The 24,664-nt window shown below is 47.0% G+C and overlaps 3 protein-coding genes across 4 annotated transcripts; all 3 read left to right on the top strand.

Annotated features, from left to right (window-relative positions):
* Positions 1 to 1,517: 1,517 nt before the first annotated feature.
* On the top strand, positions 1,518 to 12,721 carry shisa4 (shisa family member 4). 2 transcript variants are annotated; one of them, XM_028999587.1, is made up of 6 exons: positions 1,518 to 1,866; positions 2,541 to 2,718; positions 10,156 to 10,292; positions 10,897 to 10,908; positions 11,140 to 11,331; positions 11,572 to 12,721. In XM_028999587.1, the coding sequence occupies exons 1-6, from the start codon at positions 1,809 to 1,811 to the stop codon at positions 11,610 to 11,612; spliced, it is 618 nt and encodes a 205-aa protein (XP_028855420.1). In that variant the 5' UTR covers positions 1,518 to 1,808; the 3' UTR covers positions 11,613 to 12,721. The 2 variants fall into 2 exon arrangements, with proteins under 2 accessions (XP_028855420.1, XP_028855421.1); XM_028999588.1 differs by lacking the exon at positions 10,897 to 10,908 and having other exon boundaries at positions 1,521 to 1,866.
* Positions 12,722 to 13,470: 749 nt separating this feature from the next.
* On the top strand, positions 13,471 to 18,180 carry lmod1b (leiomodin 1b (smooth muscle)). Its single transcript, XM_028998610.1, has 3 exons — positions 13,471 to 13,861; positions 14,703 to 16,355; positions 16,958 to 18,180. The coding sequence occupies exons 1-3, from the start codon at positions 13,613 to 13,615 to the stop codon at positions 16,982 to 16,984; spliced, it is 1,929 nt and encodes a 642-aa protein (XP_028854443.1). The 5' UTR covers positions 13,471 to 13,612; the 3' UTR covers positions 16,985 to 18,180.
* A 2,776-nt stretch (positions 18,181 to 20,956) lies between these two features.
* Positions 20,957 to 24,233, top strand: timm17a (translocase of inner mitochondrial membrane 17 homolog A (yeast)). The gene is made up of 6 exons (XM_028998592.1): positions 20,957 to 21,066; positions 21,532 to 21,631; positions 21,721 to 21,784; positions 21,928 to 22,056; positions 22,404 to 22,514; positions 23,239 to 24,233. The coding sequence occupies exons 1-6, from the start codon at positions 21,041 to 21,043 to the stop codon at positions 23,313 to 23,315; spliced, it is 507 nt and encodes a 168-aa protein (XP_028854425.1). The 5' UTR covers positions 20,957 to 21,040; the 3' UTR covers positions 23,316 to 24,233.
* The last annotated feature ends 431 nt before the right edge of the window (positions 24,234 to 24,664 follow it).

Below are 24,664 nucleotides of genomic sequence, written 5' to 3'. Positions count from 1 at the left end.
TATATTTCTCATGCGGAAAAATAATTTGTTGGGTAATTTGCCGCATCGTTCTCAAACCTTGAACACAACAACCAATGAAAAGGCACCCTGGAATTCTACTTGTAACAAAATCTTCCAAACATTTTGCTGACCCCATCCAGAGGAGCTCCGAGCACCACTTCAAACCGAAGAGTAAGTCATCTTCTAGTCATGGGCAAGGCCAGGGTCTTGAGGGTGAGAGCAGGGGACTGGCAAAAGAGGCGTCTGTCGTGCAGGGGTCGGAACCACGAGAGCAAAAGGACAAAGAGATGAAGCAATGGCGGTGTCAGCGGGCGGTAGTGACCGGAGCACGGATTGAGGATATGACACTTAGGCTGAAACACTGATGTAACGAACCGAGTCTTCGTTCATTACTGGTCACATGGTTTTCTGATTAAACGTCTGCCACACCCCCTCATATGATCGATACATCACTACATGGCCCCTCATACTCGATACGCGCTTTGGAGCTTCCCAAGAGCATCATGTGCTCATCACTAGTGGGCAGACAAGAGGTCGTAAACAGCGATATCCAATCGACAGGCAGAAGTGACAGTCGGGCGAAAGGAGTCGGCGTGAGGCATAGTCAAAAAGGTGAGCAGCAACAAAGGAACGAATCGCGATGATGAGCGGCCGTGGATCCAAGATGGCCACTGAGTATTTATAAAGGAAGCCGACCGCTTCCTTGTCTTTACCTTGTCTTTTCCCTCGATACACGCTTCGGAGCCTTGGCTTCAGATAGCCCATCACTACTGCCTGCTACATCACCACACGGCCTCTCATTCTCATACTCAGTACTTAACAAAAAAAGGTGAAATTACTGGAAACATGTTTTATATTCTAGTTTCTTTCCTCTGATTACTGCTTTTCACACTCTTGGCATTCTCTCGATGAGCTTCAAGAGGTCGTCACCTGAGATGCTTTTCCAACAGTCTTGAAGGAGTTCCCAGAGGTGTTTAGCACTTGTTGGCCCCTTTGCCTTCACTCTGTGGTCCAGCTCACCCCAAACCATCTCGATTGGGTTCAGGTCCGGTACTGTGGAGGCCAGGTCTCCACTTTTTGTTAAGTACATAACTCCACATGTGTTCATTCATAGTTTTGATGCCTTCAGTGAGAATCTACCAACGTAAATGGTCATGAAAATAAAGAGAACACATTGAATGAGAAGATGTGTCCAAAGTATATATGTATGTATGTGTGTACACACACACACACACACACACACACACACAGCTCATTTTCTCTCTCTCGCTCTCTCTCTCTCTATATATATATATATACACACACACACACACACACACAGCTCATTTTCTCTCTCTCTCGCTCTGTCTCTCTCTCTCTCTCTATATATATATATATACACACTCACACACACACACACACACACACACACACAGCTCATTTTCTCGCTCTCTCTCTCGCTCTGTCTCTCTCTCTCTCGCTCTGTCTCTCTCTCTCTCTCTATATATATATATATATACACACACACACACACACACACACACACACGCTCCTTTTCTATAAATATATACATACACGCTCGTTTTCTTTTTCCGTTTTTGCATCCGTACCACGTTTAAAGTGAATTTGACCGAGGAGCGGGTCTGTGTCGCCTCGCGTCGCACGTCGCGTCACGTCGCGTCGCCCTGCAGCGTCACGCTCGCCGCGCCCACGTCGCCAGGCATGATCTCCAGCCCCGCGCTCCGGCCTTCCCTGGATTAATGCGCGGCGACCGCGGCGACTGATCTCTCCCACCCCCGACGCGTCGTGCGGAGCGCCGAGCAGCCGAGATGTCCCTCACCGCGGTGGCGCTGCCGCTCCTGGCCGTGATCCTCTCCGCCTGGCAGGGTGAGACGGCGCCGCGGGTCCCCTGCAGGCCTCCTTCTCCGGCGGCCCCGGGCGCCGCGCGTCCTGTCGTTGTGGAATTATGGGTTATTGATCGCCGAATAGTGCGCGTTCACGTTTACGTTATTTCTAGACGTAACTGGGACGTGGATTTGCACGAAGAATTCATCTTATATTTAGCAACTTTTCCTTTTAAATTGTATTATAACAAACATTTGCATGCATTTAAATCCAATTGATTATTATTTTAGAGCCACAGTAAATATAACCGCGGTCCTGTTTGTTTCTAATCTATGTCTGCACAACGGCTAAAACGTGGAGGTTCTTGTGAATAATTTGATCTGTTGTGGTTTTGAATGTTTAGATGATCTTGTAACCTTCTTATTGTCTGTCTTATGTATAGAAACTAGAACAGAGTGAATAAAAAGGTTGTATTCATAGTTGGGGGTCCTAGTGAACCAGAACTGATCACTTCATCGATGGTAACATGGCAGCACGTTGCAAGTCGCTCTGGATGAGGGCGTCTGACAAATGCCTTAAATGTAAATGGTTGGAAGGGGACGGCCGACACATGTTGGCGCCTCGTCCTCGTCCACGTCATTAAAAGCTAACGAAGCTAACGAATCAACCCATGACGCTAAACACGTTTTCCGTCTTTGTGTGCTTTGTGGCGGCAGCAAACGCCAACGAGGACTGCCTGTGGTACGTCGACAAGAACGGCACTTGGCACAACGGCTTCGACTGCCCGCTCATCACCTTCTGCTGCGGGAACTGTCACCGGCGCTACTGCTGCATGGACCCCTTCAAGCTCATCACCGAGCGGGAGCAGAAGCGCTGCATGCTGTTCCAGTTCAGGTGCTCCAGCGCAGTTTACCAAGTTTACCCCGTTACGTTCAGTCTCCTCCAGCCACAGTTTACCCCGTTACGTTCAGTCTCCTCCAGCCACAGTTTACCCCGTTACGTTCAGTCTCCTCCAGCCACAGTTTACCCCGTTACGTTCAGTCTCCTCCAGCCGCGGTTTACCCCGTTACGTTCAGTCTCCTCCAGCCACAGTTTACCAAGTTTACCCCGTTACGTTCAGTCTCCTCCAGCCACAGTTTACCCCGTTACGTTCAGTCTCCTCCAGCCGCGGTTTACCCCGTTACGTTCAGTCTCCTCCAGCCACAGTTACCCCGTTACGTTCAGTCTCCTCCAGCCGCGGTTTACCCCGTTACGTTCAGTCTCCTCCAGCCACAGTTTACCCCGTTACGTTCAGTCTCCTCCAGCCGCGGTTTACTTCGTTACGTTCAGTCTCCTCCAGCCACAGTTTACCCCGTTACGTTCAGTCTCCTCCAGCCGCGGTTTACCCCGTTACGTTCAGTCTCCTCCAGCCACAGTTTACCCCGTTACGTTCAGTCTCCTCCAGCCGCGGTTTACCCCGTTACGTTCAGTCTCCTCCAGCCGCGGTTTACCCCGTTACGTTCAGTCTCCTCCAGCCACGGTTTACCCCATTACGTTCAGTCTCCTCCAGCCACGGTTTACCCCATTACGTTCAGTCTCCTCCAGCCACGGTTTACCCCATTACGTTCAGTCTCCTCCAGCCACGGTTTACCCCATTACGTTCAGTCTCCTCCAGCCACGGTTTACCCCATTACGTTCAGTCTCCTCCAGTCACAGTTTACCCCGTTACGTTCAGTCTCCTCCAGCCACGGTTTACCCCGTTACGTTCAGTCTCCTCCAGCCATAGTTTACCCCGTTACGTTCAGTCTCCTCCAGCGCAGTTTACCAAGTTTACCCCGTTACGTTCAGTCTCCTCCAGCCTCCTCCAGCCGCGGTTTACCCCGTTACGTTCAGTCTCCTCCAGCCACGGTTTACCCCGTTACGTTCAGTGTCCTCCAGCCACGGTTTACCCCGTTACATTCAGTCTCCTCCAGCCACGGTTTTCCCCGTTACGTTCAGTCTCCTCCAGCCACAGTTTACCCCGTTACGTTCAGTCTCCTCCAGCCGCGGTTTACCCCGTTACGTTCAGTCTCCTCCAGCCACAGTTTACCCCGTTACGTTCAGTCTCCTCCAGCCGCGGTTTACCCCGTTACGTTCAGTCTCCTCCAGCCGCGGTTTACCCCGTTACGTTCAGTCTCCTCCAGCCACGGTTTACCCCATTACGTTCAGTCTCCTCCAGCCACGGTTTACCCCATTACGTTCAGTCTCCTCCAGTCACAGTTTACCCCGTTACGTTCAGTCTCCTCCAGCCACGGTTTACCCCGTTACGTTCAGTCTCCTCCAGCCATAGTTTACCCCGTTACGTTCAGTCTCCTCCAGCGCAGTTTACCAAGTTTACCCCGTTACGTTCAGTCTCCTCCAGCCTCCTCCAGCCGCGGTTTACCCCATTACGTTCAGTCTCCTCCAGCCACGGTTTACCCCGTTACGTTCAGTGTCCTCCAGCCACGGTTTACCCCGTTACATTCAGTCTCCTCCAGCCACGGTTTTCCCCGTTACGTTCAGTCTGCTCCAGCCACAGTTTACCCCGTTACGTTCAGTCTCCTCCAGCCACATTTTACCCCGTTACGTTCAGTCTGCTCCAGCGCGGTCTACCAAGTTTACCCCGTTACGTTCAGTCTCCTCCAGCGCAGTTTACCAAGTTTACCCCGTTACGTTCAGTCTGCTCCAGCGCGGTCTACCAAGTTTACCCCGTTACGTTCAGTCTCCTCCAGCCGCGGTTTACCCCGTTACGTTCAGTCTCCTCCAGCCACATTTTACCCCATTACATTCAGTCTCCTCCAGCGCAGTTTACCAAGTTTACCCCGTTACGTTCAGTCTGCTCCAGCGCGGTCTACCAAGTTTACCCCGTTACGTTCAGTCTCCTCCAGCCACATTTTACCCCATTACGTTCAGTCTCCTCCAGCGCAGTTTACCAAGTTTACCCCGTTACGTTCAGTCTGCTCCAGCGCGGTCTACCAAGTTTACCCCGTTACGTTCAGTCTCCTCCAGCCACGGTTTACCCCGTTACGTTCAGTCTCCTCCAGCCACAGTTTACCCCGTTACGTTCAGTCTGCTCCAGCGCGGTCTACCAAGTTTACCCCGTTACATTCAGTCTCCTCCAGCCACGGTTTACCCCGTTACGTTCAGTCTCCTCCAGCCACAGTTTACGCTGTTACGTTCAGTCTGCTCCAGCGTGGTCTACCAAGTTTACCCCGTTACGTTCAGTCTGCTCCAGCGCGGTCTACCAAGTTTACCCCGTTACGTTCAGTCTCCTCCAGCCACATTTTACCCCATTACGTTCAGTCTCCTCCAGCGCAGTTTACCAAGTTTACCCCGTTACGTTCAGTCTGCTCCAGCGCGGTCTACCAAGTTTACCCCGTTACGTTCAGTCTCCTCCAGCCACGGTTTACCCCGTTACGTTCAGTCTCCTCCAGCCACAGTTTACCCCGTTACGTTCAGTCTGCTCCAGCGCGGTCTACCAAGTTTACCCCGTTACGTTCAGTCTCCTCCAGCCACGGTTTACCCCGTTACGTTCAGTCTCCTCCAGCCACAGTTTACGCTGTTACGTTCAGTCTGCTCCAGCGTGGTCTACCAAGTTTACCCCGTTACGTTCAGTCTCCTCCAGCCGCGGTTTACCCTGTTACGTTCAGTCTCCTCCAGCCACAGTTTACGCTGTTACGTTCAGTCTGCTCCAGCGTGGTCTACCAAGTTTACCCCGTTACGTTCAGTCTCCTCCAGCCGCGGTTTACCCCGTTACGTTCAGTCTCCTCCAGCCACAGTTTACGCTGTTACGTTCAGTCTGCTCCAGCGCGGTCTACCAAGTTTACCCCGTTACGTTCAGTCTCCTCCAGCCACAGTTTACCCCGTTACGTTCAGTCTCCTCCAGCCACAGTTTACCCCGTTACGTTCAGTCTCCTCCAGCCACAGTTTACCCCGTTACGTTCAGTCTCCTCCAGCCGCGGTTTACCCCGTTACGTTCAGTCTCCTCCAGCCACAGTTTACCAAGTTTACCCCGTTACGTTCAGTCTCCTCCAGCCACAGTTTACCCCGTTACGTTCAGTCTCCTCCAGCCGCGGTTTACCCCGTTACGTTCAGTCTCCTCCAGCCACAGTTTACCCCGTTACGTTCAGTCTCCTCCAGCCGCGGTTTACCCCGTTACGTTCAGTCTCCTCCAGCCACAGTTTACCCCGTTACGTTCAGTCTCCTCCAGCCGCGGTTTACTTCGTTACGTTCAGTCTCCTCCAGCCACAGTTTACCCCGTTACGTTCAGTCTCCTCCAGCCGCGGTTTACCCCGTTACGTTCAGTCTCCTCCAGCCGCGGTTTACCCCATTACGTTCAGTCTCCTCCAGCCACGGTTTACCCCATTACGTTCAGTCTCCTCCAGTCACAGTTTACCCCGTTACGTTCAGTCTCCTCCAGCCACGGTTTACCCCGTTACGTTCAGTCTCCTCCAGCCATAGTTTACCCCGTTACGTTCAGTCTCCTCCAGCGCAGTTTACCAAGTTTACCCCGTTACGTTCAGTCTCCTCCAGCCTCCTCCAGCCGCGGTTTACCCCGTTACGTTCAGTCTCCTCCAGCCACGGTTTACCCCGTTACGTTCAGTGTCCTCCAGCCACGGTTTACCCCGTTACATTCAGTCTCCTCCAGCCACGGTTTTCCCCGTTACGTTCAGTCTGCTCCAGCCACAGTTTACCCCGTTACGTTCAGTCTCCTCCAGCCACATTTTACCCCGTTACGTTCAGTCTCCTCCAGCGCAGTTTACCAAGTTTACCCCGTTACGTTCAGTCTGCTCCAGCGCGGTCTACCAAGTTTACCCCGTTACGTTCAGTCTCCTCCAGCCGCGGTTTACCCCGTTACGTTCAGTCTCCTCCAGCCACATTTTACCCCATTACATTCAGTCTCCTCCAGCGCAGTTTACCAAGTTTACCCCGTTACGTTCAGTCTGCTCCAGCGCGGTCTACCAAGTTTACCCCGTTACGTTCAGTCTCCTCCAGCCACATTTTACCCCATTACGTTCAGTCTCCTCCAGCGCAGTTTACCAAGTTTACCCCGTTACGTTCAGTCTGCTCCAGCGCGGTCTACCAAGTTTACCCCGTTACGTTCAGTCTGCTCCAGCGCGGTCTACCAAGTTTACCCCGTTACGTTCAGTCTCCTCCAGCCACGGTTTACCCCGTTACGTTCAGTCTCCTCCAGCCACAGTTTACCCCGTTACGTTCAGTCTGCTCCAGCGCGGTCTACCAAGTTTACCCCGTTACGTTCAGTCTCCTCCAGCCACGGTTTACCCCGTTACGTTCAGTCTCCTCCAGCCACAGTTTACGCTGTTACGTTCAGTCTGCTCCAGCGTGGTCTACCAAGTTTACCCCGTTACGTTCAGTCTGCTCCAGCGCGGTCTACCAAGTTTACCCCGTTACGTTCAGTCTCCTCCAGCCACATTTTACCCCATTACGTTCAGTCTCCTCCAGCGCAGTTTACCAAGTTTACCCCGTTACGTTCAGTCTGCTCCAGCGCGGTCTACCAAGTTTACCCCGTTACGTTCAGTCTCCTCCAGCCACGGTTTACCCCGTTACGTTCAGTCTCCTCCAGCCACAGTTTACCCCGTTACGTTCAGTCTGCTCCAGCGCGGTCTACCAAGTTTACCCCGTTACGTTCAGTCTCCTCCAGCCACGGTTTACCCCGTTACGTTCAGTCTCCTCCAGCCACAGTTTACGCTGTTACGTTCAGTCTGCTCCAGCGTGGTCTACCAAGTTTACCCCGTTACGTTCAGTCTCCTCCAGCCGCGGTTTACCCTGTTACGTTCAGTCTCCTCCAGCCACATTTTACCCCGTTGCGTTCAGTCTGCTCCAGCCGCGGTTTACCCCATTACGTTCAGTCTCCTCCAGCCACGGTTTACCCCATTACGTTCAGTCTCCTCCAGTCACAGTTTACCCCGTTACGTTCAGTCTCCTCCAGCCACGGTTTACCCCGTTACGTTCAGTCTCCTCCAGCCATAGTTTACCCCGTTACGTTCAGTCTCCTCCAGCGCAGTTTACCAAGTTTACCCCGTTACGTTCAGTCTCCTCCAGCCTCCTCCAGCCGCGGTTTACCCCGTTACGTTCAGTCTCCTCCAGCCACGGTTTACCCCGTTACGTTCAGTGTCCTCCAGCCACGGTTTACCCCGTTACATTCAGTCTCCTCCAGCCACGGTTTTCCCCGTTACGTTCAGTCTGCTCCAGCCACAGTTTACCCCGTTACGTTCAGTCTCCTCCAGCCACATTTTACCCCGTTACGTTCAGTCTCCTCCAGCGCAGTTTACCAAGTTTACCCCGTTACGTTCAGTCTGCTCCAGCGCGGTCTACCAAGTTTACCCCGTTACGTTCAGTCTCCTCCAGCCGCGGTTTACCCCGTTACGTTCAGTCTCCTCCAGCCACATTTTACCCCATTACATTCAGTCTCCTCCAGCGCAGTTTACCAAGTTTACCCCGTTACGTTCAGTCTGCTCCAGCGCGGTCTACCAAGTTTACCCCGTTACGTTCAGTCTCCTCCAGCCACATTTTACCCCATTACGTTCAGTCTCCTCCAGCGCAGTTTACCAAGTTTACCCCGTTACGTTCAGTCTGCTCCAGCGCGGTCTACCAAGTTTACCCCGTTACGTTCAGTCTGCTCCAGCGCGGTCTACCAAGTTTACCCCGTTACGTTCAGTCTCCTCCAGCCACGGTTTACCCCGTTACGTTCAGTCTCCTCCAGCCACAGTTTACCCCGTTACGTTCAGTCTGCTCCAGCGCGGTCTACCAAGTTTACCCCGTTACGTTCAGTCTCCTCCAGCCACGGTTTACCCCGTTACGTTCAGTCTCCTCCAGCCACAGTTTACGCTGTTACGTTCAGTCTGCTCCAGCGTGGTCTACCAAGTTTACCCCGTTACGTTCAGTCTGCTCCAGCGCGGTCTACCAAGTTTACCCCGTTACGTTCAGTCTCCTCCAGCCACATTTTACCCCATTACGTTCAGTCTCCTCCAGCGCAGTTTACCAAGTTTACCCCGTTACGTTCAGTCTGCTCCAGCGCGGTCTACCAAGTTTACCCCGTTACGTTCAGTCTCCTCCAGCCACGGTTTACCCCGTTACGTTCAGTCTCCTCCAGCCACAGTTTACCCCGTTACGTTCAGTCTGCTCCAGCGCGGTCTACCAAGTTTACCCCGTTACGTTCAGTCTCCTCCAGCCACGGTTTACCCCGTTACGTTCAGTCTCCTCCAGCCACAGTTTACGCTGTTACGTTCAGTCTGCTCCAGCGTGGTCTACCAAGTTTACCCCGTTACGTTCAGTCTCCTCCAGCCGCGGTTTACCCTGTTACGTTCAGTCTCCTCCAGCCACATTTTACCCCGTTGCGTTCAGTCTGCTCCAGCGCGGTTTACCCCGTTACGTTCAGTCTCCTCCAGTCACAGTTTACCCCGTTACGTTCAGTCTCCTCCAGCCGCGGTTTACCCCGTTACGTTCAGTCTCCTCCAGTCACAGTTTACCCTGTTATGTTCAGTCTGCTCCAGCGCGGTTTACCCCGTTACGTTCAGTCTCCTCCAGTCACAGTTTACCCTGTTACGTTCAGTCTGCTCCAGCGCAGTTTACCCCGTTACTTTCTGCAGGATGAGGTTGGATGTAGATATGCTGATGCTTTGGCCCAGAGGCCTGCAACCCTGATCCTGTTCATCGGATGTGTATGAAGAGTCTCAACAAAAGAAAATGTGGCCTTGACATGGGGTTTCCCAGAATAAGGACTCCACACAGTTACTGTATTGATGGGTTACTGATGGGTGGTAGTAGCATAGTAGTAGCCTGGTAGGTAAAACACTTGCCTATGAACCAGAAATCCCAGTTACTACCATTGTGTCCCTGAGCAAGACACTTAACCCTGAGTGTCTCCAGGGGGGGATTGTCCCCTGTAACTACTGTTTGTAAGTCGCTATGGATAAGGGCGTCTGATAAATGCTGTAAATGTAAATGTAAAAAAATTTCACCTATTATGTTTTTCTTGTTTAGTCTACCCCTAATACTGTATCTGAAGTTTCTTTCTGAAATTCATATTGACATATTGGCATTTCTAGCCACTGCAGGACCACAGACAGGCTAGGGGACCTCGTATTAATGTTAAATGCTGGTATGGTATGTAATGTAATGTAATGTAATACTGGTAGATGGCGCCAGGTACCTTTTCTTTACTTTTCTGGTTGACAGTTTCAGTTAAAGCATTGGTAGCTGAGCCCACAGATACTATTACCACAATTCCCCATTCTTTTTCTGGTTACAACACTGCAGTATTATCAGCGCAGAGTACTAAACAATCCAGTAACATGCTGTGTCTCCCTTCAGCCCCACCACCATAGCAGGCATCGCCTCGTCCATCCTGCTGTTCGTGGCCATCATTGCCACCATGGTGTGCTGCTTCATGTGCTCCTGCTGTTACCTGTACCAGCGTCGGCAGCAGCGAGGCCGAACCCCTTATGATGGTAACAGCACGCCCCTTCACCTTTCTGTCTCACACGCTTTCTCTTTATTCGATACAATTGTACTCGGTAGAAAGTCAGTTTGAACGTCTTTAACGTTTACTGCATCATGCAATCATTTTTGGATTTATCTGCTGTATCATAGTTGTGGAGGAGTGGAGGTACATACACATATTCACCCTTTTGTGGAAAAAACAACAAAACTATTTTGGCCTTTAAAAAAACCCCAAAAAACATAATATGTACTTTAAACAAATGTATCTGACTGGTTTTCAATATCTGATGGAATATAGTAAAACTTTATTTAGCTTTTGGCTGTTGAACAGGATCTGTCAGTTGTGTGTCTTTAGTGCATTAGCATTCCCTTTGCATGCATGAAAAGGAGTTTTAAAATGTTAAAAATGGCTGGAACCATTGCCTCAATGTTGTGCAGCCGCGATAAAGGCACGTCATTCAGGTGTGCGTTGTTCATTATATTATGCCTCAACATCCAGTCAATTACATTTTGTTTGCAGTATTTCTAACGTTTTATTGTTTAGAGGGTGATGCATACACCTCCAATGTGTTGTGGTTAAATGTATAAAACTGTTTATGTCTTTGCTTACAGAATCTCATGAAGGTACAGTAAGCATTGAGCCATAGTGCTGACTTCTGAATGCCTGCCCCGGCTTCGCTGTTAACAAATGGCTTCAATGCCTATTTTAACTGGCAACTCTGGCATTTAAACCCCCCAGTTGTTTTAGACATGATGCTTGTGTAATTACAGCATGTTGGACTTGCTGAGTGGTGAAGGCATGGCAAGATCCAATGTGATCTATTTCAATCATCACTAAGTGTGTTTGGCCCTCAGCTCCACAGATTCCGATGGCCAGTTACCCGATGTACGATGCCTATGGGAAACCCATTGGGCACCCGGATTACCCGAACCCTGGGTATCCACTGGCACCCCAGTATAAACCTGGCATGCCTCAGCAGTATCCCATGATGCAGCCAGGCCCCTATCCACCATATCCTCCGGCAGATCCCGGGTACAGCCAGGCAGGTGAGAGAGACTTTTGACTGCTTGTACATGACAGTTAATTAATAAATTAAAAATTAATACTTTTTTAATGGATCATTGTGTGCTGAACAAATCACATATCTTAGCCAACATACCCCAAGTCCTAAATGCATTTTGAGGATCTTAAGTGATCAGTGAACACACAAAGTTTGTCTCTTGATTCATTTGTTTTTAGGCTGCGTCTGGAACGTGGAATTTACACTCTTGCGTGTCTTATTGCAGCTCCTCCACCGTACTCACCACCACAGTATCCTGGAGCCTAAGGGTGCAGAGGTCCTGAACATCTATGAAAAGGAAACTGATGTTGGGAGGTTAAAAAGTTCTTTGGTTCTCCTTGTGTAACCAGAAGTACTTTGTTTTATCTGTTTCTGTATTTGTGAATTTATTAATTTATGGAATGATGCACGAGTTGGCTTTAGAGTCCTGTGGATCTATGGCTTGCCGAAAAAATAAACCTTCTTGCTGTCACTTGATAGAAGCACAAGAAGCTTTTAGGTCTTTTTTTCGTAGAGCAACAGCTGCTGTTTTCTGTAAAAAAGAGGGGGTTTGTGTGTGATCTGATCTCATGCTCTAACAACTTCCAAACATGCTTATACTCTGCTAATGGACTGATCACATTAACTCTGCGTAGCTGAAGTTTGCACTGTACCTGGATCAGCGAAAGAACACACAACATTTCACCCCGCAATCAGGAAACACTGTAAACCGTAAGAAGTTGCTATAGGTTTTATTGGTGCAAACTTTGGAATTTTGTGTCATATTTAGCACTTTAGCACTCGCTGAAGTGGGATGCAATGCTTCCGAAATTCACCAACATGTCTCTCATTACCAGATCTAAACATGTGACGCTAAGGAAATGTATGTGGTTTATATTAAAGTCAAATCACACCTTAACATCCTACAATATGTCAGCGGTATCTTGGTTGGCTTTATATGACACCCTTTATTAAATAGATTTAATATCATGTAATATGATGTACTAAGCGCTGACAAAATGTACAGGAAACAAAAAAAGTTAGGAACATTAATGCTGTATTTATTATATGGATATTCTGTTTTGTTCTTTCAATTCTATTATCTGATGATGATGATGATAATGGTACGTTTAGTTTCAGTTCACTTGTCCTTCAATGATCGCAGTAGTATCGTGTTATATAACATTGACAGTATTGATATGTGGAAACTTCTGATATCTAATCAGATTTCTTTTTAACAACTTGCAGTCATTAAAAAAAATATGTAAATATGTGATCACCTTAACAGATTTGTTAACAGAATGCAGAATAATAAACCAAATGACCCGTCTAATAATTGATCATATGTTTGTTGTCTTTACTTTACTTTGAAATGTATAAAGATGATTTTAACAGATCGTCCACCTTGTATTGAATATGTGCTTTCCCCATCTTCTCAGTTCCTTATTCGATCCTGGTTCTTACTCAGCGGCCAGATGCTCCTGCAGACAGTGGCCTTCGTGTGCAAAAATGTTCTTTTTTATTTTTTACACTTCATACTGTTTTGTGGGGTAATTTTAGGTTGACAGGGCTACTGGTTTTTGATGAGAAACCAATTTTGGAGAAGGATCCTTTGGCGACTGATGAAGATGAACTAGCATTAATTGACTAAAGTGAATTAAAGACTTGTTTGAAACCTTTGACATATTTGTATTTTGTTACAAATTAATATTGCCTGAAAAAAAAAGCGAACAAAACACACTTACACGGTCAATAAATAACAGCCTAAAATGTCTGAATTCTGCATAACAGGTTTTGTTATTGGTTTAATTTTCATTATTATTACGTGTGTATATATATATTTATTTTGCTGCAGTGTCTTCATCAGTCGTTTTAGTTGCGAAATGCGTGTCACACATGGCTGCCGAATTCATGCATATGAATTAAAACAAAAGGTCATTTGATGCATAATGAAAAAACTAAAACAATCACGGTTCGTTCAATTGCTATTCGGCTATTTCAATTAAACAAAAAAGAAAAGAAAGAGACGACAACGAATGAGCCATTTTGAACGATTCTTGCGAGATTTGGGCAGCGGGGGAAGCGGGGACCGTGGCCCATCCTATTGCCTTTAAAGGACTGTGCACCCTGGCCTAAATTTGGGCATGCAGCCGCGGCTGGATTCCGCGGAATGTCCCGGCGGCCCGGCGATGGGCGGACGCGCTCTCCGCGGGTCTCTTCTGCGGCACTGATCGCGGCGGGAGGACGCGGAACGTCGACGCGGTGTCCCCCCGTCCCCGCCCCGAACCATGTCCCGGAGGAAAGTGCGGGGTCTCACCCGGACCGGGCGGCAGGTGAGCGAGGACCCGGACATCGACAACCTGCTCTCCAACCTGTCGCCCGAGGACCTGGAGGAGCTGAAGAGAGAGGTCATGACGGTGCCTGACCCCGACCCCGGCGAGGTCATCCTGGTGGATCAGACGGATGGACCGGCAGGCGTCAACAACCGAGGCTCCAGCATCTCAAAGAAGCCCCTTCAGAGGGACTTGTCGGCGGAGGTAAGACAGGGAGGTCATGACAAAATGTATTCGGTTTTATGCTCAAAGATGTCTTAGCATGTCTTCCATAGATAATGAGAAGGATAAATGATGTCCCAGCACGATGATGTGTAGCTGATCTGTGGCCGGGCACGCCCTTGATCACGGCGTTATGACTGAAACCCGTCTCTCCAGGAGGGCCCGGTCCTCCTCACCATTTCTGACGGGCCGGTGGTGGTGGGGGGCCTTGCACCCACAGCCGGTTTTATTGCATCTGTGATATAAGCAGAAAATCAACATGCATAGTCCAAAATAGAGCCAAGAGAAGACAAGTGCCATGACTGGCAGTTTTACAGTTTAAACGTGGGAGGTTATGTTTTAGTAAATGGAGAAATGTGCACGCGCAGTAAAAGCTGTAGGGCCCATTTCTGCACGTTTGGAGGAAGAGTGGAGCAGCACTCTGTGGAGGTTCTGAATCCCAGCCTGATGGAATTCCTTGGTTGATTGCTCCTGCTCACACTGCCTTTTAAGGCCACGTCTGCCAGGCCCGGAGCTTCGCACGGCAAAACAGACTTGGGCTTGAAAATCAAACACTGAGTTGCTGTGCAGATTTATCTCTGCTCTCTAAGATGCCCCCCCCAGCACATAATGTAAATTCACAGCATCTGAATATTTACTGCCTTATTTGTGTTTGTAAAATAAACGGCACAAATTGAACGGCTGATGGAAGGTAAATGTGCAGTAAGAGTGTTGTGACGGCACTACGTCTGACGACAAAATGCATCAGAACGTGCTGCTGCGGTCACGTATGCCTTTATTTGCACCCACTGGGTTTATTTACGTTCACTGACTTCCTCTGTAGGGCGAAACCAGGAAAGAGAGCCGGAAGCAGGAGTACCTGAGAAAAATGGGCCTGAGCCAGGAGAGGCGCCTGTCCAGGTCGGAGAGCAAAGATGGCGGAATTCAGGTGCCGGACGGCGTCACCACACGAGAGGACGAGGCGCAGGACAGGAACAGCAAAGACGCCGACGGCAAAGATGACAGAGCAGGCCCGGCTTGCAGGGACGGGAAACGAGACGGTAGGGAGAGTGGCAGCAGCAAGACTAAAGAGCTGATCTCAAAGCTGCAAGAGAAAAAAGAGGACAGCAGGGAGAAGGAGAGGAAAGAAGAAAGCAGGAGGAGAGAGGACAGCAAGACAAAGGGGCTGATCTCCAAATTACAGGAGAAAAGAGACAAGGACGAGTCTAAGGAGAGAGAGAGAAAAGAAGAAATCAGGAAAAGAGATGATAACAAGACAAGGGGACTTGTGTCCAAACTGGAAGAGAAGCAAATTCCGTCAGCAGAAAGTAAAAGCGATGACAAGAAGAAGTCAGAGGTAAAAGACAATGCTGATATTCCAAATGAGCTGCCAAAAGAGGAGGAAGAAGATCAAAAGGACAGAGAGAAAGACGTAAAGCTGAAAGAGGGGAAAATGAACGAAAATGAAAGTTCAAGTGTACGTGACATGGAGAAAAGTGAAAAGGCAAAAAACGAAACTTTAAAACAGACTTCTGGGAACACCGAGGAAATAGGGAACTGTATGGCCATCAAAACTCCCAAAGCCAAGACCAAAGAAGAAGAGGAGGAAGAAGAATCGGCCAGCATGTTCAGTGAGACCCTGGAGAAAGTCCGTAGCAATGACCCCAGTATGACAGAGCTGATTGTGAACAATTCGGAGGTCATCAAAATAAAAACTCTTATCCAGTTTGCCGAGGCTTTGAGGGACAACACCCACGTTAAAGCATTCGCTCTGGCCAACTGCCACGCCGACGACCACGTCGCTTACGCAATCGCAGGAACCTTGCGCAATAACAAGACCATCACCAGCATCAACCTGGACTCCAACCATCTCACTAGCAAGGGGATCACTTCCCTGATCCAAGCCCTGCAGCACAATGCCACCCTCACTGAGCTCCGCTTCCATAACCAACGGCACATCTGTGGAGGCAAGACAGAGATGGAGATGGTCAAGGTGCTCAAAGAGAACACTACCCTGCTGAAGCTCGGCTACCATTTTGAGTTGGCCGGTCCACGCATGACCATGACCAACCTCCTGAGCCGCAACATGGATCGGCAGAGGCAGAAAAGGTTGCAGGAACAGAAACTGGCCCAAGCCCAGGGCAACAGCGACAAAAAAGACTCGTTGGAGGTGCCCAAAGCTGGTGCTGGATTTCGGTCTCCCAAGGCCTCGCCGAAACCATCCCCCAAGCCATCACCCCTACCCTCGCCCCAGCCATCTCCAATGGCATCTCCTAGGTTGGGTAAAAAGAAGGAAGGAGGTCCAGGGGGGCCACCTCCACCACCTCCTCCTCCGCCCCCTGCACCCATGCTTGATGGAGACTTCCTGAAAAACTCCCTGACCCCCATGTCACAGAGAAAGGTGGAGGACAGGAGTGGGGGCCGGGCTGGTGCCACAAACTCTCGGGACCAGCTGCTAGCCTCCATCAGGAGCAGCAATATCAAACAGCTGAAAAAGGTATTACAGGTTCACCGGATCTTCATCCGGTGGGGAAAAAACCCACTGTATTTTATCACCCCGGGACAATAGAGGTATTCTCTATTCTCTAAAATCATATCTAAGCATAAAAAACGACAAATACGCTCATTCATACCCTGATCAGAAATATAATTTTACCCACTTACCTAAAATTCCGCCATTGTCTTTACCCATCATAGCATGGACCCCACTGTTGTGTTGTGGGGTCTTGCACCAAGTCCTGTAAATTGTGCTCGATTGGATTGAGATTCATTATCCTGCTGAAAGGGTAATACGGTTTCCACGAAGGGGTGTACTTGGTACTTGATTGGTGGTACACCTCAACACCCACACGAATGCAGGACCCAAGGTCTTCCATGATGTGTGAAGTAAAAGACAGCGTCATTCATCAGATCGGTTATATCAGTTACATCAGATCCATAGCTTTGGTGTCCAGATGTTCACGTGGCCATTTATTATATGTAGGTGCCACCCTGCATATAATAAACTTATGTGAATTACATAATGTGATTCACTTTACTTGGTCATAATGGTATGGCTGAACTAAAACTGAATTTTTGTTTGCTGTGTTTCCTCTCCAGGTTGCCGTGCCAAAGCTACTGCAATAGACGAGGAAGCACACAAAGATGGGAGAGGAGAAAAGGGAGAAAGAGGGGTCAGACATCTCATGGACCTTGAGGAAGCCACAGCTCGGCTTCCTTTGTAACAATACTGCTATTCCTCTGCAGAATGAAGAGGATGTATAAGGAACCGCATATAGAAGTTTAAGGTTTTTTTTGATGCACAAACTCTACCCTGAATTCTCTCTCTGTTTTACACAAAATTCACTGGACGGTGTGGATTGCTGAGGTGTGAGATGCCAGGGTCTGCAGGAGGTGGCTTTGGCTCTAGCCTGTGCAGATGCCTAGCCTGTCATTTGCACTTGAAGAAGCAGTTCCTGTGGTATGCTGAGAGTGAGTCTGAGTGGGGACTACGATGTGTTGCTCATTCAGTTCTGGGTAAACTCACGAATACCTTGCAGACGGTAGTGTGTAACATTTAAAATGTGAAAGAACACGCCTCACGTGTGTCACTTGGAGTTCATCCAGCAATGGGGATTCTCTTTGGCATATTATCAGGGATATTTCCAATGGGTTTCAGCCTTTTCAACACTTCACGCCTGGCAGAAAAGAGGTGACTGCTAGTGGCGTGACGTACTACCAGGTCTGACGAGTAAAGACAAGGCTTTACGCTAAACCAACCTAGAATTCCTGCCATTTAGAACAGACTCGGGATGGAAATTTCATTTTATCTTGACGTGTGCAGGAGGGCTTTCCCAGAAGAGTATTTAAAGTTCTTAAAATGACTGACAAGTTGCTGGATGTACCTTTTGAAATCTCTATGAATCTTTGAATGTCTTAATGTTCTGTGTAGAATCTCGTGCAGCAATTCTTTATTCATTTCAGTCTTAAGTGTGGACTGCTCTTAAACCGACACTCCATGAGATACACAGTGCATTTGTTTTTGTCATACTTCTAGATAATGTTATATTTTTAAATGTTTATTATAGATCGTTCTAGATTAAATGGAAAAAAAAAATCAGCAGCAGGATGAGCAGAACCATGTACTTGGATAAAAGGTTAACCCAGGAGACAAGATTCTTGGCTCTCCAAAGAGTGACATATGTAAATACAAAGCAAAAATGTGTGTTTTGTTCATCACCCTTGAAAAGGGCAACATTTGATGGTGCTGAACAATCATGCTGTAATATCATTCCCTTTTAAATGCTATCTTTCATTATTAATAGAAACTGAATGGAAAACAACTCCTTGCTAGGCACTGTACTTGATCATTTATAACCTGTTGCTTCTTGATATTCCTGTGTGCCAACGTAAAGTTGAATTAATTCCAACGAAAAGGCTGGCATATGACGTAATGGATGTTTCTGGTGATGCTGAATATATAGAAGTTAAACAGATACTAATAAAGAATTTCGGCATGCACACACACACACACACACACACACACACACAAAATGAATGCCCATGGTCATTGAAAGGCCGGTTGGTTATTACAAATGTTATAAATGAAATGTCACTGTACATAGTACATGCATCCTAAAGGGAAAATACACTTCAATTAACTAATAATTTAAATAATGCAATTCATTGATGACCTAATTTATCTAAAAGGTATTTATTCCACATGTAATGTGCACAAAGGTTCTATTAGAGGCTAATGACATTAAATTTGAAAGCAAATTTGTCTTGCATTACATAAAACAACATACTGCTTCATATAATACCATAATACATTTGGAACATATGTAGATCTCACATAGCAGACATTTATATAATTATTTCAGGGATGCATAGTCAATGGTAATTACAGATAATTTTATTATATTTATTTTGAGACATATCAAATGCTCCACTGAACATCTAATTGTAGAACTCATTTGTTTAAAACTTACAGATGCGGGCTTTTCAACTCCTTAGTGCACCTTCGCCTGGGGATCTAAGGTTGATTGGAGTAGCATCAGTGCAGTTTATGTTTCAAGTGCACACGCCTCACCCTGCATCTTTGAAATGACTATATTTGGTCATTTTTCAACTGAGACTCGGCCTGCTGCTCATTCCTTTCCTGTTCCTAATAATGGGAATAAGGCCAGCAGTCCGTCTGTCTCCTAACCAAAGACACACATACACAGAGAGAGGGGCAGGGCGAGAAGTAGAGTAAATATTTCATTTAACTCTAGCAGTTCTATTTACTTGACACTAGTTACATTTCTGCAGTTTATATCCAAAAGGCAAGATGTGAAGTTATTTCTGTCTAAACAACAACGAGGAACCCCTATATATAGAATATATATATAAATATGTGTGCCATGAGTTCTGCTTATGAATTCAATGGCTAATACATGGCTCACACAAGTGGCTTTAAAAAAAACATTCCCCCAAGCATGGTTAAAACCCAAACCAAAAAAAAAGTGTCCTGTCCTGTACTGACCTCAACCCAGTGGAACACTGAATGAATTTGAGTGGAGCTTGCGAGCCAGACCCTGGTCCAACATCAGCGTCTGCTCTCACAAATGCACTTTCCAAAGAATGATCAAGAATTTCCATAGGCACACTCCTAAACCTTGTGGAAAATGCGGACACTGTTATATCTGCAGAGGGTGGGTCAACGTCATATTAAAGCCTCTGGATTAAGGATGGGAAGTCGTTAAAGCTCAACTGTGTGTCTGTGGGTCCCAATACCAATGAAGAATTTAGTTATGATGATATTAACAAAATTTTTTAAAACATTCTTTAAGAAAATGTCTAGGAGGATAGCTTTGAAAGAGTCTAAAGGAATTTACATTAAATTAATGTCATTTAGCAGATATCCTTATCCAGAGAAACTTACCATCAGCAGTTAAGGGGACAGAACACCTGGAGACACTCAGGGTTAAATGTCTTGCTCAGGGACACAAAGGTAGTAAGTGGGATTTGAACCTGCGACTTTATGGTCTCCTGGTCTTCACCTCATAATGGTAGCTTAGGTATCAGTTTAAAACAGTTTAAAATATGGCCGATATTACTAATACTGTTAATAAGCCTCACATAAACATGTTAACGTCCCAAACAGTACTCCCATCACTAAGTTAAAAACAACCTACTAGTAAATCAGAACTAGCTATATTCGTCTCTTTTATGTGAGATTTTCAAGTCGATTGAGATTTTTGCCGGTCATTTATGGAAGTGTTTTTTTAAGCAGCAAAAGTAAAAACAGATGTAATCTCACTGCAAGAAATTGCAGAGATTTGAAAACCCAGCAAATTAGTCCCTTTTAGTGATGTGATCATCAACAACATTCTTTAGCCCATAGGCTGCTAGGGTTGTAGTAGCCTGGTGGGTAACACACACCTATGAACCAGAAGACCCAGGTTCAAACCCCACTTACTACCATCATGTCCCCAAGCAAGACAATTTACCCCGAGTGTCTCCAGGGGGGACTGTCCCTGTAACTACTGATCATAAGTCGCTCTGGATAAGGGCGTCTGACAAATGCTGTAAATTTAAATTTTTAGAGAAAATTTAGACTGCACTCCAAGGTGCTCAGGAACTTCTACTCCTGGACCATAGAGAGCATCCTGACGGGAAACATCTCAACCTGGTTCGGGAACAGCACCATGCAGGACAGGCGAGCCCTACAGAGGGTGGTTCGATCAGCCGAACGCATCATCTGTAGCAAGCTCCCTGACCTTCAATCTATCTACAGCAAGCGGTGCTGCACCAGGGCCAGGAAGATAGTGAAGGACCTCCTCAGGAGCCACCTCAACAATGGACTGTTCTCTCTGCTGCAATCAGGGAAGCGCTTCTGCTCCCTGAAGTCCAACACAGAGAGAATGAGGAGGAGCTTCTTTCCACATTCACTTCCACTTTCAATCACTCTGGATTGAATAATCACATACAGCTTTTACAGTTGCCCCATCACTGATGTAATCACAAAATCCGAATTGTATATAATGAAAATAAAAAAGTGATAATAATCCCCCTGTAATCTTTCCGTTTTTGCTTCTGACAGACATAACTACAAACTTTGTACAGGCTTGTTGACCTGGATGCTGTGCGACGTGATAGTGCCGGAACAGTTGTGGTGTGACGTCACTCTCTGGCGTCAGCGGGTCCGGCTAGAACAAAATGGAGGAGTACGCAAGGGAGCCCTGGTAAGCGCTCCGTTCTGGTGCGTCTCGAAGTATTTTCGCCGACTGGCCGAACTTGGAGTTGTGACACGGCGATGGCGTTCATTCGGACCAGAGCGATTCGACCCGAGAATGTTTTGGCGTCGTATTGATCCACTTGCGCCGTGAAACGTTAGCGCAATGCTAACCGGCGTGGTTAGCGCGGTTAGCTTTCATACCCTTCAGCTGTAGCAAACATGGCTAAGAGCTCGACATGCCGATGACCTTGTTCTTCAAAACCCGATGACACAAGTATTTGATTGCGATATCAGAAAGATCTGGTTGTATCAAGTGTTTTATATGTATATTTGGGTAATGTCATATGTCAAATGTCAACATTTGGTAATGTCATAATACATCCTGTTAAGCACGTTTAGTTGCTCTACATAGAATTGCTTAACAGCCGTGCTTAGCCGTGTGATAATTGTTGACTCGTCGTTTTGTGCGCAGCCCCTGGAGGATAGTAGACGACTGCGGAGGGGCCTTCACCATGGGAGCCATCGGCGGTGGGATCTTTCAGGCCGTCAAGGGGTTTCGGAATTCACCTGCTGTAAGTCTGGTGGGCTTTTTACAGAGCCGGTACTTGCACAGAGACGCGCACAGCGGGTGAACACGTGTCGTACGCTACCTTGTGTTCAGGGCATGAGCCATCGTTTGAAAGGCAGCATGACCGCGATCAGGACCAGAGCCCCGCAGCTCGGAGGTAAGTCGTCGTTTGCATCTGATTCTGATTCAGCTGATTACCACCCTCTCAGTGGTTTGTTGCGTGTACGAATGTTCGAGCAAGTTACGTAGAAAGTCAAAGTTGTTCTAGCCTGTTGGACTCTAATGACGTTTGTGTGGCAGGGAGCTTTGCGGTCTGGGGCGGACTCTTTTCCATGATTGACTGTGGGTTGGTGAAGGTCAGAGGTAAAGAAGACCCATGGAACTCCATCACTAGTGGCGCGATGACGGGAGCAATCCTTGCTGCGCGAAGTGAGTGCGTTTCATCATGTCCGGCTGAGATTGAAGGGAGGTTTGAATGGCAGGCTTTTTTTTACATTTTTTTTTTTTTGTACGAATGTACCTTCATAGCCGATGACCTCAGCCTCAATTCAATAAATATTGGATAATATATTAGAGGTACCTGCATGTTACCGATTTACCTGCATGTTACCGATGTTACTGCCCCATCATATGCATTATGTTCCAGCATCAAAAAGATGTTTTTAAATGGTGGACGCATCAAGACACAGGGATCTGTAAACTTGAATCAGACAGGAAGAAAGTATTGTAGGCCACTTCCGTTAAGGGCTTTGCACTGATGCTCACTTTCTTTACAGATGGGCCTGTTGCCATGGTAGGCTCTGCTGCAATGGGAGGCATACTTCTAGCACTGATAGAGGGTGCTGGCATCCTTCTCACAAGGTTTGCCTCCGCGCAGTTTCCCACAGGTGAGTTAACATCCATAAAGCATAGCAGAGCATTGATGCAGTGGCTTTGGATTAAGGCTAAATTATGAATCATTTGAAAAAGTGTGTGGGACATTTGGGGAGTCATTTGCTGTAACCCGAGGCAGTGGTAGCACGTCTCTAGGTACTACTACCTGGTCCTGCCATCCGCCTCATTAGTTTACATTTACAGCATTTATCAGACGCCCTTATCCAGAGCGACTTACAATCAGTAGTTACAGAGACAGTCCCTCCCTGGAGCAACTTGAGGTTAAATGTCTTGCTCAGGGACACAATGGTAGTAAGCGGGATTTGAATCTGGGTTCATAGGCGAGTGTGTTACCCACTAGGCTACTACCACCCATTAGTTCTGTACATGTGTTCAGCTTGCACACACGGAACTAAATCACATTCCTGTCTAACTTGAAATAACATCATACCACCAGTGTGGTAGTGGTAGTAACCACAAAGTCACAGGTTCAAACCCCACTGGCTATCCTTGTGTCCCTGAGCAAGACACTTGACCCTGAGTATCTCCAGGGGGACTGTCCCTGTAAGGTACTCTGGATAAGGGCTATAAATGTAGTGTTTTTCCTGGTATAGATACCGGTGGATGCCTGAATGTTTAAGGATTATTGAAAATATGTTGAAGTAATCTAATTCTAATCTGTCTAATTGCTGTGTCCAGTCATGAGTGCCTGATTTCCTTTTTTGGGGGGTATGTCAGGTCCTCAGTTTGATGAAGAACCTGCTCCTATGGCTGCTCCATCTGCTCCTTTTGGAGACTACAGACAGTACCAGTAAAGGAATAATCAACTTCTAGACATTTTTTTTGTCTACTCCATTCTTTTTTCCTTTTTAATTCCACGAACTCGGAACAGAGACATTCAATGCACCCCTTAGGAAAGAAGGAAAACCTCAAGAAAGATCACACTTAACTTCACAGAACTGTCACAGAACAAAAAAGGGCAAATTCTTATTACACAGAGCCATCTACAGATTGCCTTTCGCCATTCTCAGCCTTGTCGTTGCTGTTCACCCTAAAGCTGTTGAGCGGTCCATCACTTGGACGAGACAACTGTTCTTTTCGTGCTGTGCTTTTTGAGTGCGACTGATTAATTCAGCACAGCAGCTGAAGATAAATGTGTTTGGTGACTCAAGCACGCTTCTAAGGTCATTGTTGTCTGGTCCAGATGGACTTGTTGTCAACTTGTATAATGTCAGTGTTTATGTACATAAAGGCTTTCTGCATGTATGACATGTACAGTACGTTTTGTCTGCCTTAATGTTCACTGTATTGTGCGGGCATGACTAGCCCCTAAAGAATTAAATTTTATTCAGTGGCTTAAGGAAGCATAGACACCCCCCTCCCTAAATGTACCCATATTTATTTTAGAGAAGTAGCAATATGAACTGGATAGCCTTTTATTTAATATATATATATATATATTCATGAAATATGACAAGGGTAACTGTTGGCAAAGGTTTTACACTACAACCTGTTGTGATGGCTGAATGCTGAACTCAATATGTACATAAACATCCATTTGACAGAACCTTAAATAAACTCCCATCCAAAATTCTGTATAATGCTGTCAAAACCTTCTATGAGGATTTATTACACAAGTTGTTTTGGTTAGGGTTTTATAATATATAGGATTGTTGCAAAAAAAAAAAATGTACAAGGCGTGCTCCCACAATATTAAAAGCATAAACAATGAATGATTCCAAAATATCTCCTTTTTTTCTGTCACATTTTTTTATACGGACCCATTTGGACCATTGCTGAGCTTTTCTGAATGCATTCAGATGCATACTGAACCAATTCACAGAACAGTCAATCCATCAGGTCTGTACCCCTGCATTTGGTAATGTGAAGCCAAACAATAAGAAGTCCCATGAATGACACAAGATATCGTTGCACGTGTAAATATCTTTACATTATCCATGGTTAATTCAGCATTTGATTTGCACAGTTGAATATTAGCTTAGTTTCCTGTAGAGCAATGTGCACATCTGGTCAGAAAGATCTTTGTTCTTGGAGGTTCTGTTGTAGATAAAATTGTACATTATCACACGCACACCGGTTCCAGCAGCTCGCTATGTTGTAATTTGAAGGAAAGACTTAAAGTCTACTAAATATGCAACATGAC

This window comes from Denticeps clupeoides, chromosome 12, assembly GCF_900700375.1.
Source record: "Denticeps clupeoides chromosome 12, fDenClu1.1, whole genome shotgun sequence".
NCBI lineage: Eukaryota > Metazoa > Chordata > Actinopteri > Clupeiformes > Denticipitidae > Denticeps > Denticeps clupeoides.
The sequence above is the reverse complement of the archived record's forward strand: the minus strand, read 5'-3'. Positions and strand labels throughout refer to the sequence as shown.